General features: G+C 41.3%; 1 protein-coding gene across 6 annotated transcripts in view; it reads left to right on the top strand.

The window, feature by feature from the left end:
* The window catches only part of Sdccag8 (SHH signaling and ciliogenesis regulator SDCCAG8), a 204,989-nt gene that overhangs the window by 46,195 nt on the left and 135,461 nt on the right, over positions 1-23,333 (top strand). For all 6 annotated transcript variants that reach the window (XR_005092993.1, XR_005092992.1, XR_003734112.2 and 3 more), the window contains exons 11-12: positions 6,289-6,423; positions 10,053-10,169. Coding sequence is in view for 3 of the 6 variants with exons in the window: in XM_037211197.1 (XP_037067092.1) it covers positions 6,289-6,423; positions 10,053-10,169 (252 nt within the window). In the remaining 3 variants the exon portion in view is untranslated. The remainder of the gene's footprint in view (positions 1-6,288; positions 6,424-10,052; positions 10,170-23,333) is intronic.

Raw genomic sequence — 23,333 nt, 5'->3', positions numbered from 1 at the left:
GTGCTTATTCTCCCCAAGTTCCCTTACTCTCAGCAGAGAAACTTAGTAAAGAGAATTGAAGGCAGTGGGTGGCAACCAGTTAAACTATTCGCCTCCTGTGCTGTCTCCCTCCTTTGCCCTTTCCCACCTCACGGAGCCCCTTCCCGGTCATTGTCTAGGCTCTTCTGATCTTCATCTCCTTCCCATCGCCCTCCCTGTCGCCCCGATGGCACTTGCAGCCCCTGTGGCGTCTTCACCACCATCCTCAACTCACTTGTTCCTTAAGCCACAGCTGGCCTGATCTTTCTGTGGTGCACAGCTCAGTGTGCCAGTTTCTTACTTGAAAAGCCTTCCTTGTCTCCTTGCAGCCTCAGATAAACCAGGATCCTTTAGCAAAACATAGAGTCGCCATCATTTTTCCCCTCCGGCTCTTCATTCTCATCCCTTCCTTGTGTTCCTACCACACTGACCTCCCTGCCCTTCTCCAGCCGTTCAGACAGACCGATCTACTCTGTTTGTTAGGTTTGGTTGCTTTGAGTTTTTGTTTGTTTGTTTTTGTTTTTCAAGACAGGGTTTCTCTGTGTAGCCTCGGCTGTTCTGGAACTCACTCTGTAGAACAGACTCAGAGATCCACCTGCCTCCCAAATTCTGAGATTAATGGCGTGTGCCACCACCTCCTGGCTGGTTTTATTTAAGATTTTGAGTGGGCTTCACCTCTTAGCCAGAGGAGTCTTTCTTTGTTCTTGTTGGTCTCTTAGAGTTCTTGAAACAGGCTCCATCAGAGCCTCCCAAAGCAAACCCAGCTTCTGCTCTATGGAGTCCCCTAATTCAGTTGATTGCAAATTCTTGTGGCTCGTTGCCTTCTCTGACTTTCTGTGAGTCTCTGCATGTATGAACTAACATCCTCATTGCTTGGCACGTTAGCACATGTGCAAATAGATATTTATGAATGAAGTACAAATAGCGTACAAGGAAGGGAGAGAAGGCCCCATGGCACTGGGAAGGCAGGGCTAAGGCCGAGGTCAGACCTGATCCCTTCCTGCAAGTGATCCTGGCAAGCCCTGTGGGAAAGGTGCTAGTTAGCTGAGTTCCAAAGAATAGGTAGGATTTAGAATCCTAGCAGCTGAGGAAGGAAGAGGCCTCTGTTCAGCCTGAGGAAGGCATGGAGGGAGGTAGTTTTGAATTGGCTATTGTGTGTGTGTGAGAGAGAAAATAGAATCAAACACACACACAAACAGCTATTGCTCACACCTAGGGTATTTTTATTTGGGAAGGGGTTGTTTAATGGAAACCATTTGACTCAGTGGCTTCATGATAGGAAACACTTGGATGAGAATTTTGAAAAGGAAGGAAAAAAGAGCAATGAATTGTGATGGAGGTATGCCAGGTGCATTTGTACAAGACTCTGCCCCTGGTGGGCACTTCCTGGGGAAAGGTGTCAGCCGACGCAGACCTGTCACCAGTGGAGTGAGCTCTGGCAGACATTTGAGCTCAGGTCTGGTCCTGAGGACAAGTACAGGTGTGAGAGTAAGGGGCGGCCAACCCTAGCACCCGGGTGTTCTCGTTAGGGAGAACTGCCTCAGAGAAAAAAGATGGGGGAGTAAGTCCAGTTGGCCCAAAGGCCCTCGGGGACTTTGTCTAATCTTCAGGGTGACGAATGTATCAAGCACTTGACAGGATCAAATGTGATGACACTTTGAAAATGTCGTAATTCTTGTCTTATGGTGGGCATTGGGTAAAACTGAGCCTGTACCTATTATCATTTTTATTTTAGGGGATGAGCAGTGTGAGAGTAAGCATACTCTCACAGCTTTCTTGTACCTGTGTGTCAGTATAGACAGATAGGCTTGAATACAAACTCGAGCTGTACCTTTTATGTGTTATTGGGAATGAACTTGGGAAAGTAGCTTAGTTTTCTTAATCTCATTTCAGGGGCCTGAAAAATTAATCCAAGTAATCCAATTTCCATCATTCCAAATCTGATGCATTTCTTTCTCTAAAGGGACTAAAATGTACATACATGTGCAACACTAGGAAAGTACCTAGCTTCCCATATCGCTGAAGTTTCTGCATGATCGGCTTAGGTAGTTGTAATGGAGATGCCTCAGACACAGGTACCATGATCTTACTCTGAGTGCACACATGCGCTATGAGCTAGCAAGCATGCCTCTCTGTCCCTCCTGGCCGTGTCCTTGCCTCCTCCTCTCCATCTCCTTCCCTTTTGTAGCATGAATCTTAAAGGTTCTTATTAATAAAATCAAACCTGAGGCCAGCTATTGGGGTGAATGCTGGAAGATCAGAGAAGCAGAACAAGCCACAGCTTCCTCACCTCACCATTTCCTCAGCTGATCCTGTTTCCTCAGACTGGAAGCCTCTGAGTCCTCATTCAAATGGATCTCAGCTGAACTGCTTCTCGAAAGCCTAAAAGATTAACCAGCCTAGTTCCTGGTCTTCATGCCTTATATACCTTCTGCTCTCTGCCATCACTCCCTGGGATTAAAGGCGTGAGACACCATGCCTGGCTGTTTCCAATGTGGCCTTGAACTCACAGAGATCCAGATGAATTTCTGCCTCTGGAATGCTAGGATTAAAGGCGTGAGTGCCACCATTTTCTAGCCTCTGTATCTAATGGCTGTTTCGTTCTCTGACCCCAGATAAGTTTATTAGGGTGCACAATATTTTGGGGAACACAATACCACCACACCCTCTCCTGCAGGAGACTTTGCAGTTTTCCTCTTGTTCTCGGTCCTCTACAGTTTCACAAGCAGATTTGAAGTACATGCCCAGGATAAAAACTTACCAACGCCAAGTATCGAGTGAGGTATTTATTGAAACAAAATGAGAAGGGAGTCTCCTCATTGCATTTTTAAATAGTATAATCCATGTGTATATAGTGTGTGCGTAGATACACAGAAAGGAGGCAGTGTCAGGGGATCCGACTGTAGCTATGGAGTCAGAAAGAAAAAATTTGCTTTTCAAAGCTGCTTTCTGGGGCAGGGGGATGGCTTGGTTGGTAAAATGCTTGCTGCAGGAGCATGAGTCTGGCCCCCGGCCCCCACGTGATGAAGCGCCGTGGCTGTGTGCGCCTGCAGTCTCAGTGCTGGGGGCTGCAGACAAAGGGTCCCTGGGGCTCGGTGGACCGAGGAGCTGAGTCTGTGAGTCCAGGTTCAGCGAGAGACTCTGCCTCAAAAAATAAGGTACGTAGTGAATGAAGGAGACACCGGGGCTGACCTCTGACCTCAGCGTGAATGTGCACCCATGTATTTCCATACCCACATGCGCGCGCGCGCACACACACACACACACACACACACACACACACACACACACACAGAGCCAAGCTTTGGAATACAGTCTAATAGGGACAGTGACAAATTACTCGTTACCCTGTGAGTCTTAGGTTGGTAAAGTTAGTGCAGAAGCAGGTGCTCTTGGTTTCCTAACAGGAGGGCCACTCAAGAGACTTAATCATCAGCCTTCTCCCCCACCTCCATTTGTGTGGGAAGCTCTGGGAGAACAGGTGTCTCTGCCTACCGGCCCATGTTTGCATCACCCCATGAAGATTACCTGCTGTGAGTTTGTCTCTTGCTTTCAGCAGTGGTCCTGGTTTGCTCTGAGCCGCTCTGGTTTGTTAGCTCACCCCATCATTCATCATATGCTTATTTGACCCCCCACAGCACACACGTTTTCTTAGTTGGTTCCCTTGACAGTAGCCCATTGCCAGAATCCTTACTTTCTTGCCTCTTTTCTGCCACTTCATGCAATATGCAATGTCCTGGAAACCGCTTTGCAGAAATTTCTATCAAGCTTTCCCAGCCTAGGTGTCCTTGTCTCTTCCTTGCCACTGTCAAAGTTTAAAGGACTTACCTGATGTCAGTACCTTGGACATCCAGCAGTGCTGCAGCTGTCTGTGTTACCTCTGGCTCTGCAGCAGATGTGGATGGAGAAGCTCCTGCAGGCTGACGCTGACTTCCAGATGGTGGGCGTGGGGAAGACGACTGAGAGACAACAGGAGGGAAGGCCTCAGGAAGCTGGTGACAGGAGGGAGCAGACAGGGATGGGCAGAGGAACTAAGTGATGGGTGCTGGAGGAAGGGAGTTCTAGGAAGGGAGGACTTGGTATATGCCTTGTGATAGAAACTGACACAGAATTTACAGTTAGCAAAATAGATATCTGCACATTTACTTGAAACACAGCATTCTCAATATGTTTACCAGATTTATCTCCACATAAATATGTAATATATTAGTTTTAATAGCTTGTCACTAAAATTTACTGCTGTTATGTGGGTCCAGGAGACCTATAATTACAGGTTGATGATATGGATAATCATGAATTTGAGTTCTTAAACTAAGGAAATTAAATTGATACTTGATTTGCTCTGTTTATTTTCCTTTGACCTTTAATTATTGGTGCAGATTGTAATATGCATAAAGATACTTTGTAGTTTGGTATTAGCAAAGCTATGTGCAAATTAAGTTTTGGGACAGTCTTTTAATGTTCAGGACATGTAAATAACTGTAAGTCAAATATCAGAAAAGTCAATTAGTTGATCATTCTAAATTACAACGTATCTATAGGACTCATTGTTTGCATGTGTGTTGAGTATGCTATTTATATAATCAAATGCAGGCACCTGACATCATTTTATCGCTGTAAAGCTCTTCACTTACTCTTCACTTTTGTTCAATATTGACAACTTAGGAGAGTTTTTATTACCATATATTAATTACACACAATAATGGTTTCACCCGGATGTTTTCATGCATGCATGTAATATATCTTGATCATATTCATCTTCCCATTCCCGTTACTGTCTCTTGTTCCCCTGGCCTCTTGTTTGTTTTTTGCATGTATGAACCAGTGAGTTTAATTAGACTTACTTGGTTTTGTTTGGTTGAGTTTCCTTATTTTACTTTATGCTCATTGGTGTTTTGCCTGCATGTATGTTTGTGTGAGGGTGTCAGAAGCCCAGGAACTGGAGTGGCAGACACGTGAACTTCCATGTGGGTGCTGGGAATTGAACCCAGGTCCTCTGGGAGAGCAGCCAGTGCTCTTAACCACTGAGCCATCTCTTCCACCTCGTATAGGCTTATTTGTATGACAAAATTTTAGTTAGCTGTTCAATTATAGAACATTGTAACACATATCAGGGACTGTGGTAGAATTGAAGCATCGTCGTTTCTTTAGCAGATAAAGTAGATATCCCCATACACTTTGTTCTGGGTCAGGGTAACATTCCTTCATTCTTAGTAGCTTCAACTAAGAAGTTAGCACAGCAAAGTTTGAATCACTGAAACAACACAACCATGAAGTCTAAGGACTAGGAAGCATTTTCAGTCCTGAGGAGAGGGAATAAGACCCGATGCTACCTGCAGACTCCCTCAGAAAAGCATTCATCCTAATTATTCATCCATGCACTCATGGACCATTTGGTGCCTTTTAATGAACATGCCCTTGAGGAACTTCAAGTAACAAAACCAAACCAAGCCAAACCAAACCGACAGCTAGAAACAATGAAACGGTATAATTAAGTACCATGCCAGTGGTACACAGAGGTAGAGTGTGGTGAGGTGTCCACTCTGAAGGTGCTGTAGGATTACATGCCAGAGTAACTCTCAGAGCATTAAACAAGCAGGATGGCATGGGCAGACCATGAGAATGGAAGCAGGTGCAGAGAGCAGGTGGAAGTGTTCCCAGGCACAGCAGCTGATTCGCAGCCCTGGAGTGTTCTCTGCTGGGAACTGGAAGTCAAGGAGGGCTTCCTGGAAGCCAGGAGATGGTTGCACATCCGGTTCTTGACAGGACTGAGGAGCTGTAAATAATGGAAGGGTAAGTGGGACTTGCCAGGAGAGAGAAACTGCAGAGAGCCACTGTGTTGATTTGGGGAAGGGAAGCTCCTCTCTCTATATCTATCTCCATCTCCTCTCTTTAAATTATCCTCTCTAATGTTTAATGTCCATGTGGGAAAGCACCTAAGAGTTGCCCAGTTCCCCCACCCTCTTTGAAATGTCTCCATTTCAGTCTGTTCCGTACCATATCATCTTTGCTATCTCAGGGTTCCAACCAACCTTTACACTTTTATCATTTTACGCCTTTTCACAGTAAGTTAGAGTCCAGGGAGTGAATAGGAGTGATGGAGGTATTTCAGGGGATGAGGCGAGTTGAGGATGTAGAGAAGTGGACAGATCCAACCCACAGAGAAATAATGTAGAGCCCAGTAGCTGTGCAGACACCGAACTATTGAAGTGACTTTTTAATATTCATAGTTTCAAATACCATTGCTGAATTTTTTGTTTCCTCTTATAGATGTTGATCCTGTCTCAGAATATTGCCAAGCTGGAGGCCCAGGTAGAAACGATTACAAGGGAGAAAATTTCAGCTGTCAGTCAACTAGAGGAAATTCAGAACCAGCTTGCTTCTCAGGAAGTGGATGTCACAAAGGTCTGAACTTTTTGGTTTAATAATTGCTTAAGTACATATTTTCTTTGAAAATAGTTTTGTTTAAATTTATTTATTATTTCTCTCTCTCTCTCTCTCTCTCTCTCTCTGTGTGTGTGTGTGTGTGTGTGTGTGTGTGTGTGTGTGTGTGTGTGTGTGTAGGCACACACATGCCATGGTGCTCCTGTGGAGGTGAGAGTTAGTTTTCTCTCCACTGTGGGCTCTCCCTCTGGTTTTCAGATACTGTCTGAGCCATCTCATCCACTTTGAAACCATTTTTATTAATATCCAAAGCTCCTGGTGTGGTCAGGAAGAAGTTTGGAATAAAAAAAGTTTTGTTATTTCAAGAATAATAAAGGTCAACTTAATGAGTCTATCCCCCCTCCGTGGTACTGCAAATCCAAAGATAATTTGTACCAAATAATTGACAAAGACAGACTTGTGAATGGGAATTATATTGCTTTAACTGTTGAATCCTTAACAAAACTTACCTTTCTGAGTTAGTTAACTAGGAGTGATTGTTTTTCCTCAGACAGTGTGAGGTTGGCCATCCCAGTAACAGTTTAAGATATTCTGAAAGGCATGTTTGATATAAAACATTTCTATCTCTCATGTCTATTTTAGATCTGCTTCTGAAACCAATGGTTTAGATTAAATTCTTAGTTAAATCTTAAGTTTAGCATAAATTCCTATTTTATTGATACTTAAGGTGCACATTTAAATACTACAGCATTTGTGCTCTGGGTCTCACTAGTCAGTGAAGTGAGAACTAAAACATTTAATGGTTTTAACTAACTTTAGAATGCTAGTTATCTGGATTTCAAGTAAATCACTTGACTAGTAAGAAACTGAATATTGGAATAGGTAATATATAAATGAAATCAATTCATTCTTTACCACTAAATTTACAGATAATTTTATAACATGATAACCAATACTGATACGTTTTATTCCATTGTTGCTTTATAATTAATCAGAATTATTTTGGCTTATACATTAATTTATACATACAACTTACAAAAAGAGCTATTTCCCTTTTCCCTTTCTAATTCTCCACTTCCTAACATTCATGCTTGATGATGGAGATCTAAGAAGCTCCTGTTTGCTAGCATACCTCTGTGTCTGTCTGGAGATGAGATGGAAGTGAGATCCGCCAAGGAATCGAGGAATAGACGTGTAGGTTTGCAGGTGAAATCCATGGTACTGCTTTGCGGTTCATTACAGGATACACCTTTTTATGAAGTGTCATGATGTAATGAATGAGTTCTTGGCCCTACAACTCTCCAAAGGGACTCAAACATCAGAGAGTGACACATTAGACTAAGTGACTGTGAAATAGTCTCCAACCCTGAGAGAATAATTCTGGCTCAGTATTATATCTTGACTTGTTTTAGAAGAAGTCGCAGTGTTGTGGATGAATACAGTAAGCAATGAGCTGAAAGGACCAAGAAAGTGAGAGTTAAAATTATAAAATCAAATGATCATTTAGAAGACTAGACTCAGACGTTCGTTATCCAGTACACGTAGATAGATGTCATTGCTAATCACAGTTGAGAACTGTTATTTTCTAATGTTAGAAATTTGAGAGTTTTTCACTTAATTCGTAGACCTACCTAAGCCAAACAGTTTGGAATGAGAGATTTTTCTGTAACTCTTCATTTTTATTTAGTATTTTCAGTTTAGAATTTTTTCTTTTTCATTTATTTTTCAGGGAGGGGGTGTCAAGACAGGGTTTCTCTGTGTAACAGCCCTCCCTGGCTGTCCTGGAACTTGCTTTGTAGACCAGGTTGGCCTTAAACTCACAGAGATCCTCCTGCCTCTGCTTCCGAGTGCTGGGATTAAAGGTGTGTGTTACCACTACCCAGCTCAGTTTATAATTTTTTGAATGGAAGAATCAACTCTCATGCATTGAAGATTGATGTGTATGTGCGTGTGTGCGTGCATGTGTGCGTGCATGTGTGTGTGCGTGCATGGGTATGGGTGTGGGTGTGTATGCGTGTGTCATTCTTTCTTGTTCTGCTTTCTCACTGCTCACTACATACCGGTCTTGCTGCAGTGCCTATTGTTTCTAAAGAGCTTTTTATTTGAGCAAAGGAAGGCATGTAGATTTCATACTTTACTATATTTTAATATCTCAAAAATGATGGAACTAATTTTTGAAGCTTCTAAAGCCATCATTTTTGAAGAAATGCCAAATTGAAAAGTTGCAGGCAAGAATAACCATTAGATAGCATGCAACTGTTAAGACTGCATTGGAATATCAGAAAGAGTTGTAATTTGACTCTACTTTCCATGGGTTCTCAGTTACAGCAAAGGCTTATTAGTTCTTTACCTAGACTTTCCTGGTAATTCTATTTCTCAAATTTGTTTCTCTATGTGCAGTGACCTGGATTAGAGAAAGAAAAAAGAAAATATTGCATACATGATGTTTTGCAACATTTTAAAGATGTTATATGTATTAATTATCTAATAATATATCATAGTTACTTCATTTGAGTGTATGTGTTTCTCTTATATAGAAGGCCACAGTTATAATTGTAGAGCATGCTTAAAGCCAATATATGACTTTTATTGGAAGTTATTTTACAGTGTTTAAGTCATATTGTGTATGATTGATGCTGTCTGTAATGTTTACAGTAAATTCTGGTATTGTATGCCTAAATATCAATAATATAGCGTATTAGCAAAGAAAAATCTTTATAATTTTCCTTAAAAACTTAACTGATGAAGTCTTTAAAGAAATATTTCATAGCTAGGGGCGGTAGTGACATTTGCCTTTAATCCCAGCACTCAGGAAGCAGAGGCAGGTGGATCTCTGAGTTCAAGACCAGCCTTGTCTACAGAGCAAGTTTTAGGACAGCCAGGGCTGTATTTTATAATATAGAGAGGATGTTTGACCATATGTGTGAATAATAACATATTTTAACTGTTCTAATTATGAATTTTAGTATAATTTTAGATGGTAGTGCCTTTTGCTGGTATTTATTTAAAACTTCTTGGGTTTTTTGTTTGTTTGTTTGTTTTTCGAGACTGGGTTTCTTTGTGTAACAGCTCTGGCTGTCCTAGACCTTGTTTTTTAGACCAGGCTGGCCTCAAACAGAGATCCACCTGCCTCTGCCTCCCAAGTGCTGGGATTAAAGGTGTCCGCTGTCATTTGAAACTATTTTATATGAAATAATTTTGAAAATTTACTTCAATTAGTTATGCATTTCATTATTTTATTGTTTTTGATTGTTTGAGAAAGAGAAGTGTGTGTGTGTGTGTGTGTGTGTGTGTGTGTGTGTGTGTGTGTGTTCATGTGTGCCCTCACTATGTATGGTACTCAGAGTCAGAAAACAATTTGAAGGGAAGGAGCAGGCTCTCTCCTTCCACATGGCATCCTGGGATTGGGCTCCGGTAATCAAGCATCATTACCTGCTGGTCCTTCTGACTTAACATTTCCTTGTTGCAATTGGGAATGTTAACCTTAGTAATTCCTTGTATTGCCTTCAAGTCTTAAACTGTATTCAAGACTCTTAGAGAAGTCTTGCTGTACTTTATCTGTGTGTCCTCTAGGGGGCACCAAAAGATCTAATTGTCGGCATTGCTCTGCCGATTCCAGAGGCTATTGATCTGTTTTTACGCTCTAACAGGTGTGTGGAGAAATGCGCTTTCAGTTGAATAAAACGAAAATGGAGAAGGATGAAGCAGAAAAGGAGCACAGAGAATACAAAGCAAAATCTCAAAAGGATCTTGAAATTAAAGATCAGGTAAGAAAAGACACAAGCACAGCTATTAAGATATTAGTAACATGTTTTCTGAAGTTGGTGTGGTTTTATCCCGAAGCTATGTGTTTCTCTGGTATTGTTTCTAACTAATGTAAGGACCCAGTTTATACTATTAAAAGAATTTCATTTATAGTTGCCTGACATGAAGTGGTGAGAATACAACTGCTTGCATATGAAATTCCAATTTGACAGTTCATAAATATACATTTGGATATGTATCTATTACTTAGAAAAGTTTAAAAAATGTTCTAATGCACAGTTTGAACCTAAAATATACGTATACAAAGTTCTTGAAAGATGCCAACTTGCATCCAATTTTAAATGAAAAACTTTAAAATTTGTAAGATGAGATGAGTTGATATGTAAATATGTCAATCAAATTGATTGTTGGCAGAATGGAACCAGTTTTAACTAAGATAGCCATGAATATGTTTGCTCAGGAAGCCTAAATACAGTGAAATTAGAAATGTTATGGAAAATGCTACTTGCTTCAATTTCAATTTTGAACAGATGTTTTCTGTTAGAACTCTGTTGAGAGTGTATAGATACTCCAGTTTTAATTGACTCTGGAGAAGACTTCTAAAGAGAAAGTTATGGCAGATTGACTCCTGACGCTCTATTTTTATGTTACGTTATAGGTCACTGAAGGTTTGCATTCCTTATAGCCAAGAAAAGCAGTGTATTCTATTAAAATAATAAGACTGAGGTATCAGTATCAATAATTAGAGATATCCTTACAATTTAGAAGTAAGTGGCTCCAGATAATTTTACAACGTATTTCTAATCAAGGCTTTCTATCATATTTTCAACATATTTTCCCTTTCACCCCGTCAGCTGTGATGACAAATGACACAAAGGCAACTGGGGAAAGTGTTAAATAAGAAAGTGAGAATGAAGTTTGTGCAAAAAAAGTCCAACCGTGCCTGAAACCCTTAGGACTAAATTGAAACTCAGACAACTAGAATAAAGTAGTTTTTATACCACTAGATGCAGACTTTATGATGTGTTCTACATCTTAGGTCTAATATTAATGTGTACAGACTTCATTCATCCAGTTGGGGGCGTCCCTGATAGTGGAATGGAAAGTTCTTTCCATCAAGGAATGAAAGCCTGGGACTTTCCTTTCTGATATCCTACAGGCTTTACAGTTATGGCGGCACACCCTGTAACATTAGTCAGTATCTGTGGAACTGTTATACAGAACTCCAGAAAAAAAACAAAAAGGTGTTTTTGACTAATAGAACACAGAAGCAAAGAGTTTTGGGATGATTTAAAATTATATTATCATGTTTTAGTGATTTAAAAAAACCCTATGCTAACAAGAGGAGATCACTTGGAAATGAGTAACCTAGTTTAAAAGCACTTTTATTGTCTTGTGTTTGTTTGTTTTGTTTTGTTTTTAAAGCTCACTAGCTTCTTTTAAACGTACAAAGGCCAAAGTTGTAAGGAATGATTTTCCTTTGTCACTGTTTCCTGATGTCTGAAATATTGTTTCCCTGATGATCCTTAGAGATGCAGTGTAGATGGAGATGTGCCTTTGGGGAGGGCACAGTCGTTGGGAGTAAGCCTGTGGAGGGGCAGGAGGCTGTACTTGGTACCGTTTTTTTCCCGGGACAGACTGTGAGGAGATCATGTAGGTACTCTCTGTAACAGTTTCCGAAAGCGGTAGCTTCTCATTCCCTGGGTGATTTGGAGCAGCAAAGCAGCGATTGTTCTTTGGTCTTTCAGCCATGACCTGACCTTCTGTCTCTAAGACTGGAGAGCTATTTAGCTTGGCCACCATCTGCACCCAGGAGAGAAATTTACATTTAGCTTTGAAAAGCTGGCCATGGAGAGCATCTATCTGAAATACCTACAATGATATAAAGCATATTTAGTTTTAAAGCCTGATATATCATACAGTCATCGGAACCAGAAGCCTGTCTCTTGGTTTGCAAACAGGTGTTCCCCATAATATAGTCATTTTATTCATATTTTAGCTAATCTGGTCACTTGATGGGTTTTGAAAGTAGGTGGGAAACTGTGAGATCGGAATGTGGTGAGAACAAGAGCCTCTTTGATGTATACAAAACAGGGCAAATGGTTGACCACCAAAATGATTTTCCTCGTGACCTGAGCCTTGACTCTGGCGTAATTAGAAAGAAAGGTTAGAAGAGGAACAATGGCCGTCTCTTCCGCCCACTTTCTTCTTTCTTTTTGTATTGTGTTAGGACCCATGGGTGAATTATCCTTCCCATCGACTCCTTTGTATCGCTCCAGCTCAGAGAACTGCTGTCAGTCTCGTGGGATGCTTCTGCACAAGAAAAACAAAAGGCATTCGGTGTGGAGATTGGGATGTTTGTGCCTTGATTTTTTTTTTTTTTTTGTAAATATCAGATACACACACACACCATCATGCGACTTTAAAGCATATGAAACAAAGGGAATATTATAAGCAATCTATGCACTTCTAGTACTTATGTTCATTATTGTGTCAATGCTGTTCCATAGAGTTCACAATTTTTCTCTGAACTTCACCTTCATTGTCCTATTTTTTCATCTTACCAATATCAATTTCCTCTTTCTCATTGTCTTCCTCTACCTCATCTCCTTTTGCAGAAATATTTAAAACAGATATCAGATATTATATTTATTATTTTACCTACAAATACTTTATTGTATATCCATGAAGGAAAATTTTATATTATTATATTATCACACTGAGCAATATTAACAATAATTAGTAGCAAGTGTCACTCAGGCAAGGTTCACATTTCCTTATCTCAAAAATGTCTTGTAGTTGGTTTATTCCAAATGCAAGGCAGATGTGTCTTTGTTTATTCAAATGCTAAGGTCCTTCCCTCATGAAACGGAGGTGAAAGGAAAATTTAGTAAGAAACTCACCTGTCTTTATTATCTGTTAAATTTCCCATGGAAGGCTTTGCTTGTGCTCTGTACTTCTAAAACATCTGGTTGCCCTCTACAGAGCTACGCCTTCATCCTCTGCCACACTATGGGAGCACGTAACCACCATGCCGCACTGATTTTCATCACATTCAAGAAGGAGGCCAGAGACTCTGAAATACAAACTACATCATTTCAGAACCCTATATTTAAGATTTAGGAATTTGCAGGAGACCCTGGCATTGTTAGGTTAACTGATCAGAAATGAAAGGTACATTTGGAAATTTTCTTTGTCAATTTTGAATTTAATAGTTGAGTCTCAAAGATGTGCCTGTATAGCCCCTAACCTTTATCAGGGCCAGTGCAAGTAAGAATGCAGGGCCTTTTGTTCAGAAGAGAGAAGCGTGATGTTAAAGGTGCTACAGTAAGAAGCTTTCTTTTCTCTTCTCTTTTCTTCTCTTTATTCTTTAGTCTCTTGAATGCCTCCTCCTCTTCTTTCTCCTCTGCTTCCTGCTCCCCATCATGATAATTTAAATTTGTTATTTAATTTGAAACTATATTTAGCATTAGAATTAAGAGTGGGTGTAGGTCCTCATATGTACCCAATAACTGAGGGTACATATATACTCCATCAACTTCTAAGTTTTCTTTGTTTATATGTGTGTGCATATAAGTGTGTGTGTGTGTGTGTGTGTGTGTGTATGTGTGTGTGTGTGTGTGTGTGTGTGTTTCTTCATGTGTATGCACATTTGTGTGAAAGCCAGAGTATAACCCCAGATGTCATCCTCGGGAATGCCATCAACTTCCTTTGAGATAGGGTCACTGGTCTGAAGTTCACCAGTGAGTGCTAGATTGGCTCTCCAGCAAGCTCTAGGGATCATCCTGTCTCTGTTCACCAGTAGGGGGATTACAAATGCCTCCCATGTCTTCCTCTCGCTCCCATATAGAACTCCAGTAGAAAGACGTGAGTCCCTTCTCAGAATAGAAGTAAACTGTGGCCCAGTCATCCCAGTTGACTCTGGCCATTGTTGCTGAAGCTGGAGTCTGGATGGGGAGATAGTCCAAGAAACCAGAGCAGTTGGGGAAGCTGTTTATTGGTGATCTGAGCTTTGAAACCACAGACAATAGCTTCAGAGAACCTTTGAGAAATGGGGCACTTTTTCAGACTCTGTGGTGATGTGAAACCCTCAACAGAACAGTCAGTTGACTTTGGTTTTATGACTGGCTCTTGTGTTGAAGAGGTTGGAGAAGCAATTGTATGCTGGACTACACAAGGTTGATGGGCATGTGGTAGAACTAGAGAGAGCCATTTCTAGAGAGGAGTCTGTAAAGCCTGGTGCCCATTTAATAAAGAAGACATTTTTGTTGGTAGTACTAAAGAAAATACAGAAGAATACAATCTGAAAGACTACTTTGAAAAGTATGGGCGATTGAAACCATCCAAGTTCTGGGAGTGAAGCCGAGTGGGAAAAGGGGAATTAGCTTTGGTGAATTTTGGTAATCATGAGCTACCAACTGTCAATGGGTGTAATTGTGACATGAAAAGGGCTCTTTCTAAACAAAAGATGCAGTCCACTGACCTCAGGTCAGGGAGGTGGGATGACAGCTTTATGGAGGACATTTGAGATGTGATAGAGGTAATTTTGGTTTTGGTGGAAACTTTGGTGGAAGGGGAGGCTATGGTGGCAGAGGTAGTTTTGGAGGTTGATTTAATGCATTTAGAGGTGATGGTGACAGCTATGGTAGTGGTCCTGGTTATAGTAATAGAGGAGACTATGGTGATGGCGGACCAGGATATGGAAACCAAGGTGGTGGATGCAGTAGTGGAGGAAGAGGATATGATGGCTACTATGATGAAGGAGGAAATTTTGGTGGAGATAGCTGTGATAGTGGGAAGTACAAAGGTTTTGAAAATTATGGTGAACACCAGCAATCAAATTAGGAATCCATGAAGGTGGGCAGTGTTGGTGGAGGCCACTCAGGCAATCCCTATGGTGATATCAGGCTGTGGACCTGGTGGAGGAAGTGGTGGATCTGGTGGATCTGGTAGCAGAAGGTTTAGCAAACAGCAGAAAAGGCTCCAGTTCTCAGAGAAAGAAGGAGAAGTTGTCAGGGGAGCAACAGGTTACTCTGTGACAGTCGTCCCAACGCATTAGAGAACTGTAAATATCAGCCACAGAAGGAACGGTGGTCCGTGATCGGAAACGTCACTGCAGCTTAAACAGGAAACCCTTCTTGCTCAGGACTATCATAACACAGTTTGCAAAACATGCAGTTGTTTATTCATGCAGTGTAGTATCAATTAGATGTGCATTCCTGAGGTCTTTTATCTGTTGTGGCTTTGTCTTTTTTTTTTCCTTGTTACATTAAGCATATTGCCTTGCAAATTGCTGTAGGTACCAGGAATAAAAAAATTAAGGGATTTTAAACTTTAAAACAAAAAAAATGCTCACCAAGCCTGGCATTTTTCTGAGTTCTGAGTATTCAGTTCAGGTCCCCTCATACATGGTGAGTGCTTTCCTCACTGACCCATCTCCCTCAGCATCTCAGGTTTGTTTATTTTCCCAGGCACTGTGCCTGGAGTCAGTCTCCTTTATTCTAAAGGGGGCAGGTAGGTGGCCCACAAGGACTATAGCCTCCACTTACCTGGGATACCTGTCCTTGCTACTGATCCAGGAGCAAAAGGCTCTGCACTGAAGCCTAGGGCATAGATGGCCACTTCTATGTCCTTCCTGACATGTGCATGTGTATATATATACACATCCCAGCAGCCGAAGTTCACATCTAGGCTCCTGCTAGGGGCAAAGGCAGCTACAGACCACAAGCTTCTCCCACTTACAGGACCTGGTTCCACCCTGGGGGGATCCCAGCAGTAGTTATGTTGGGACAAGACAAAAACTGGAGGGGAACACCTTTCAGAGAACTCTTCTAGGGCTGCAGGGACAGGGGAAAGACCACATGGGTGAACTGATGCTCCATTGGTCCACCAGACTGTGGGCAAACTATGAATCGTCAAATAAAAGTCATTCAAAATTGCAAAACATTGATCGTGGGGCCATAAGTTGCAAGTACCAGGCCCTTCATTTTTGTTTTTAGTTTTGTGAGACAAGGTCTCACCATGCAGCCCAGGCTAGTCTGGAATTTGCTATGCTATATAGTCCAGGCTGTTCTCAACTCAAGATCTCACCCAGCTGCAAGAACTTTTTAAACAGTGCTGTGAGACTGCATTGAGAACATGCCACGAACTGCCACACCTCTGCAGAGTAGGGGTTTGCAGTGATGGTGTGTGACACTATCCAAAGGAGTTAGCCAACTGAGACTCCTGCTAGGTCTGCTCACTGCCTGTTTTCACTAGCGACATTTTATGAAAACACAGGAACATTGCTCATGGATTGCTTTTGCTTCTTCCCTGATACAAGAGCAGAGCTGAATGGGACTCAGTGTTAAGATCCTGTGCTGCTCCCGCAGAGACCTGTGTTCATTTCCCAGCACCCAAGTGGCAGCTCACAGCCTCCTAAAACTCCAGCTTAGGGTGTCCGACACCCCTGGCCTCTACTGGAACCTACAGTCACATAGTTAAAAATAATAAAAATAAATCTTTTGGGGGAAAAAAAGGCAGAGCTGAGAGGGTGTGGCAGAGACCTTATAGCCCACAAAACCCAAATATTATTTTATTATCTAACCTTTATAGGAAGAGTTTGCTAGCCCTCCTCTGGGGGAGGGTTCTTTTGCATTACTAGAATGCCTTACTGGAGAACATTAGCCTTGGACTGTGACTTACTACTTTTAGAATATTTTACAGAACAATGCATATGCTGTATGTCTGCTCTCTCAATCATCCAAGAGCATTACCAGGTGAGAACATGGCTGTCTGTGTCCCCATTTTAGTCCACATTAGTGACACATGGCTTAATAAGGGCATGTGGCTTAGATGAAAGTATAAATACAGCATTATTATTTCTTTACAATTTAATTTATAGGTTAGTATACATTTTATTTTTCAGAAATAAGAAAGCAGATATAGCTTTTCTTAGCTGTACTGCATGTGGTAGAACTTTGGAGTGCTATTTACCACCAAGAAGGAAGCATTTAACGTTGCAAGTGCCTTTGTGTAGTAATTAAAGAAAATATTTAAGAGTATAGTCACATACACAAAATAAAAACATCAGAAAATCTTGCTTGGAAAAATTGGGGGGGGGGTGTGCTTTAAAAGTTTCTCATGTCTGTCCCAGTATAAGTCAGCACTTTAGAACTGAAACAATGCATGGGGTGTGTCAACACAGGAATTAGTTTTTAAAATCAGTTTATTAGGTGTTTGGAGGAAATCTGTCTGTTTGGTACAGCTTTGCAAAGAGACCAGGGCAACCCTGCAGCTCTGAAAGGTCACACCTTTCAGTTAAGACCAGAGGAATGCGAAGACTAAAGGATGGTCTGAGAACCGCACCTTATTGTGGAGAAGAGCCTGAAATCCCGAGTCATCGTCGTCAGGGTTTGGACTGATTCTTTCTGACGATCTGATCTCGATGTTTAGTGTGGAAAGTCAGGACTGCAGTTGAAGTAAGACTTTCCTGACACTAAGAATGGAGTAGACTGTTAGAACGGGCCATGGAACGAGCCTCCCCGAAACAGTTTTCTTTTCTTTTTTATAGTAACAGTGTAATGTACCTCAAGACCTAGGTTATGGGCTCTGGAGTCCACTGTCTAATTCTGGGAACATCCTAGCAATAGACCCTCGTATCTGTTGGAAGTGGGTAGCAGCAGTGTTAGTCTTTTCCACTTGTGACTTTAGCACCTACAGATTAGAGTAAATCTCATGCAGCTCTGATCTCTCTGGAGCTATACACTCTCTCCAGCAGCCTGAGATAATGGGTGAAGTCTGAGAGCTAGACTTCGGAGACTTAGTCAGCTACCACCTGCCATCGCGCTTCCCGCTCCACAGTGCCTGGGAGGGGGCCACATGGGCATGGCTTCGGCGCGTGCAGTCACGCGGTCTTGGTGATGACAGCGCTGCTTGCCTGTCTTCTTCACACTCCCTCAATGCTGCGGTCTTCTACATGCCCATCCCTTCTCCTCTGTCACACGACAGCTCCTGGGGGCATGGCTCACCCAGACCAGCTTACTAGACACTGGAGGGAATTACTGCAAGCCCAGATCCTGCCCTTGGGGAGTTTATATTCTAGCCGAGGAGTCAGAATACACATTTGAACATGCCGTAAGAATACTTGCAAAGCACCATATCGACAAGTGCAAATTAATGTAGTGTGAACTTCACGCTGGCTGCAGCCCACGAGGGAGAATCTGGTTCCACGTGTGCGATGTAATAAAGCTTCCCTAAGTATGCCCTCAAGCGTTGTTCAGCATACTTAGAGAAATTTGTGCTCCTATCACAGCCTAACTGAGATTTCTGAGAAAATTCTTCAACCTAGCGTCTGTCTAATAAAACACCGTCTTTTGTTCTTATCCTGGGTGATACTGCAGTGGAAAATAGAATTCACTGGATTATGCAGATAATTTAACATATCTCCACTTAATAAAGGTCTCAATTTATTGAGCTTATTTTTCTAAAGCACTATGCCAAATACGCTTTCCATTTAAGTCAGCATTGTGTTGGTAAAATCACAAAATTAGTCTTAAAAAAGGAAATCTGCTTTTGCTTTGTCTTCAGAGTCAGTGTGGGGAATAGTGGGTCAAGGCCAGGTCTGCAGTGCTCAGCTGAGTGCTAATGCTTTCCCAGTTGTTTTGGGAGACAGGATATGTATACCTCAGACTAAAACACAGAAGCATACATATATATTCTTCCTATGTATGCTCATATGATTGGGTTTTTCTTGTTATTTAACTTTCCAGAAAAGGTGATCATTTTCTTTCCCATAGTTATTTTTAAAGAACGTGTGATAAATAGAAACAGTATTGGTATCAACTGAAAGTATTGCTCTAAGGCTATCTAAGAGATAAAAGCATAAATAGAGAACAAAGCATGACCATTGAGAAGTAATTCACCTTATGAAGTATTTGTCAATAAACTTCTTCTGGATGGAATTTAAAACTGTAAACTGAATTCTGCAGACTTATTGTAACTTGAAGTGTTGACTCACCAGGCTAGCCTGCTGGGCGCTCACAGTATCTACGTACCTGCCAAGCCTGCGAGTCTGCTTGCTATCAGGTGGCAGCAGTTATTTGAATGTGTCCCTGCAGGCCAGCAAGCTGACAGGCATTAGACATAGGACAGCTACACCATGCTTTAATGGCTCAGAAATATTAGCACCAATATCCAGCATGAGTGCTACTAATTAATACCTGTGTATACATTTAAAACAGTATTTACTGTACAAACCCAGGCACATTGATGGAATCCAGTGGCTCTATCATATAATGGAGCAAATTATTTTGTTTTAACATTCTGCTTTTTTATTCATAGACAGCTATGATATTGTATGTTGTAAACACAACCTGGGTATAATCTTGTTTTTCTCTTTCCAGTTAACATATCTTAAGCATTTTTTTTTGCGTCACTTTTTATTTTTTACGCTAATCTCCTTAATATGGCCATTTACATGAATTTTTAAAGGAAGATGATAGGTTAGATCCCGAAGAAAACAAAACATTGACAGATTTAGAACCCCGTTGCCTTAGACTTCACTTGCTGCCCTAATCCAACAGCCATATGTTTTGTGCATTGTGTTGGCCTATAATGAATTTCTGTCAAAAGGGAGAAGGTAAGGTAGCTATGCAAATACATTTCTTATGTCAGTAACAGCCATCGACAAAAGGACCTGGGGATTTGGAAGAGGGGATGATGGCATCCTTGCAAGGTGGTCAGGATGTTGCCCAGCACAGATGGGAGACAAAGGCATTTGGCTAGAGGCCCAACATGGCAGCTTGAGCAGAGGAGTGCAAAAGGAGACCCAGTCACAGAAGATACATGTCTCCTGACTCCTCGCATTGTTTGACATATCCCCAGCACCATCTTATAGCTGTCTGCCCGTGGAGCTGGACATCTACAGCGTGCTGATCTCAGCTTAACTGTCTGCTTACACTGAGCGCCCTATAGTCAAGCCCTGGTAGAGTGTTACATCGTGGAAGTGTTTGTTTGTAGTCATTTTGAATTTCTTTTGTATGATTTTCTGCCATACCACATTCTACAGTGGTACTGGGAAGGAACACAGGACCTCATCTATGCTAGACAAGTGCTCTCTCCCTGAACTCCATCGACCAGCCTCTCCCCTTCTTAGAGACTGATTCTCACTGTGTCACTGGGGCTGGTCTCGAACTCCTAGGCTTAAGTGATCCTCCTCCCACAGCCTACAGAGTAATGCAGACTACAGGCATTTTCTACCATGTCTACCAGAAAATTTAAAATTTCCAACATTCCAATTAGTTTCCTAGAAATTAATAATTGGGTTATCCTGATATGTGGGGAATTACAGGTGACTTATGATGAAAGACGAGGCACAGGTTATGCAGTGTTTACCTGTGTACCATAAATCCAAAGACACCATTTTTTTCTGGTGCTGAGTGTTGAAGCCTCATGCATGTTATCGGACCACTCAGCTGCATAGTTGCCTCAAAACTCCTGGCTTTGGCAAGGGGCAAAAGTCCCAGTGATGCGGGATTGTTTTTGTCCATGTGAATTGAGACACTTGGATAAGTAAAGCAAATTTTTCTCTCTAGTTCAAAATTTCTATATTTATAGAACATATTCCCTCCCCCCTTTTAATTTTGAATTAAGTATTAATAAAATAAATAGAAGCTATAGGGAGTCTCGAATATCGATCCACCTTTTCCAGTCATTCACTCTCATTTTATGAAAGTGACACTTGTGTTGAGATTATAAGGATGAAGTTTTATTCTCAGCATCTTTAGATCAGATTCTTTTTATTGTGATTAATAAGGAAACAAATGCCTAGCCCTTTCAACAGTTGAATTTAGTTACAAAGCAGCCGTCACTTAATTCTCTGTAAGTATTAAACTCCCAACATTAGTTAAGGCCACTGCTAAGCACCAGCAGACTCTAAAGATGGAACTTGGGGCTCTGGCAGCTTCCGCAGCCTCCTCAGCCAGAGTTTCCCAGGGGTGTGAGCTCATGATAAGGGGATGTATCTGCTGGCACCTGTTTACAGCTGATGACCTTCTTTTTGGCATCTTCAAAATGTGTCCACAGGATGAAGGATGGCTGTACTGGAAACAGGTGACCTAGAATACAAGCATGTTAAGTATGTTTTGAATGATCAAAATGGAAACAAAACATATTTCAGGTCCTCAGAGTATTTCCCTTACCTTCACAGGGTTTGTTGCAATTTAGAGCTATCGAGGGTTTATAGTGATTCAAGCCATTAAGGGTCTGTAGAATGAGTCAGAAGTATTTCATCTGACAGTGAAATATTTCCACTATGATAAAAGTTGCTTTTTCTTTTTCAGTGTGAGGGATGAACTCCACTATGTCAGTCAGCTCCCCTTGACTATAACATCTGTAATAATCAACCTATAAAGACAGAGTTTTGCTTGGCTTGTAATTTTTGAGATTTCAGTCTACTACCAGTTGGCCCTCTTCTTGTGTAGGTGTATAGTGAGGCCTGCATTGTGGTGGGAGTGTGTGACAGAGAAAAACGGCCCACGCTGTGTTGGGAAGGAGTAAAGGAGAAGGAGGAGATATGGAGGCCTCACAGCCCCTTCAAGGCCATGTCCCCATGACCTGAAGATCTCCCACTGAGCCCACCTGTTTAAAGTCCCACCACTTTCAGGTAATGGTAGGCTGGGGACCATGCCTGTGACACGTGGTGCTTTGGCATCATGATGGTAACACATTAATGACTAGGTCTAGTATCGTTTTATAGCTACAGTTGAAAGTCTACATGTGGTTATGTCCTCCAGGGGTCTCAGTAATCTGTAACCAAGAAGTGAGACTAACAGGGATTATTTTCTTGGGCAAGCCCTGAAGTTTAAAGTGTCAGATACTGAAGTTAACACCCCTTAGACTCACCTCACAGCCAAGAGAGCAAACAGCAGAGTGGAAAAGAGAAAACAGTGGGAAAGAATGATGGAAAAGATTTTAGAAGAAAGCCTTCTAATGGAGTTACAGTAGGAATTGTGTTTTGGCCATTATTTACACCTCTTCCCAACATCCTGTGACCCAGAAGGCGCAATTGTGACCAAAGTCCATCAGTATAACACATTAATATTTCCAGAGGAAATCATAGCAATGGTTTATTGTTTTTCATTTGTTTGTTTTGGTTTTGGTTTTTTGAGACAGGGTTTCTCTGCATGGTCCTGGCTGTCCTGGAACTCTCTGTAGACCAGGCTGGCCTTGAACTAAGAGATCCACCTGCCTCTGCTTCCCAAGAACTTGGATTAAAGGCATGCTCTACCACTGCCTGGCTAGTAATGGTCTTTTAAAACTGTGACTGGTACAATTTTTTTTTCCTCTATGATTGCTGCTTACTAATAATAATTTCATTTCACTTGGAATATTTCAGAGGATGCCTTTTAAGATACCTTGGCAATAAATTTGGTAGAGTTGGATTGAGATACAGTTCAGTGGTAGAGCCTTCACCTAACATGCAAGAGGCCCTGAGTTCATCCCTCATACTGAAAAAGAAAAAGCAACTTTTATCATTAGCATCTCTTATTTCAGTGACCACAGGGAAACGATTGAACAAAAATCTCAAATAATAAAAAACAATGGCTAGAAGGACCCCTAAAGTCCAAAAGAGTAATAACTTAGCCTAGCCCACATTTTATAGACAACTGGGTTGTAAGTGAGCTGTGAGTAATTACCTTATTTCTATGTATTTATTAATGTAACAGTTATTAAAATAGTTACAAACAAGTAGGCCAAAGGAGATCCATGAAAAACAGAATGTCTTTACTGCACTTACAATTCTTTTTGTTTTGTTTTGTCTTATATTGTTTTGGGATAGAGCCTTACTCTATAACCCAAGCTGGTCTGGAACTCACTATGATCCTTCCTTTTCAGCTTCCTAAGAGCTGGGATTACAGTATATGCTGCATTCCTGGCTATATCTTATATTGGGAATATGTAAAGACTGCTTAAAATTTAATGCTAGAAGGTCAGGCTGATTTAAACCTAGAGAAAAGATTTGCATAGAAATTTTTTTAGAGCAAATAACCAAATGATAAAGGTAAATGGAAAGGCAATCGTCATCAACTGTCAGAAGAATGTAAACCAAATTAACATGAGGTGTCACACCACGTCTAATAAGGATAGCTCTAATTTAAAAGACAGTAATGGGCTGGTGGGGTGGC

Source organism: Peromyscus leucopus, chromosome 15 (genome assembly GCF_004664715.2).
Source record: "Peromyscus leucopus breed LL Stock chromosome 15, UCI_PerLeu_2.1, whole genome shotgun sequence".
Classification (NCBI taxonomy): domain Eukaryota; kingdom Metazoa; phylum Chordata; class Mammalia; order Rodentia; family Cricetidae; genus Peromyscus; species Peromyscus leucopus.
The sequence above is the reverse complement of the archived record's forward strand: the minus strand, read 5'-3'. Positions and strand labels throughout refer to the sequence as shown.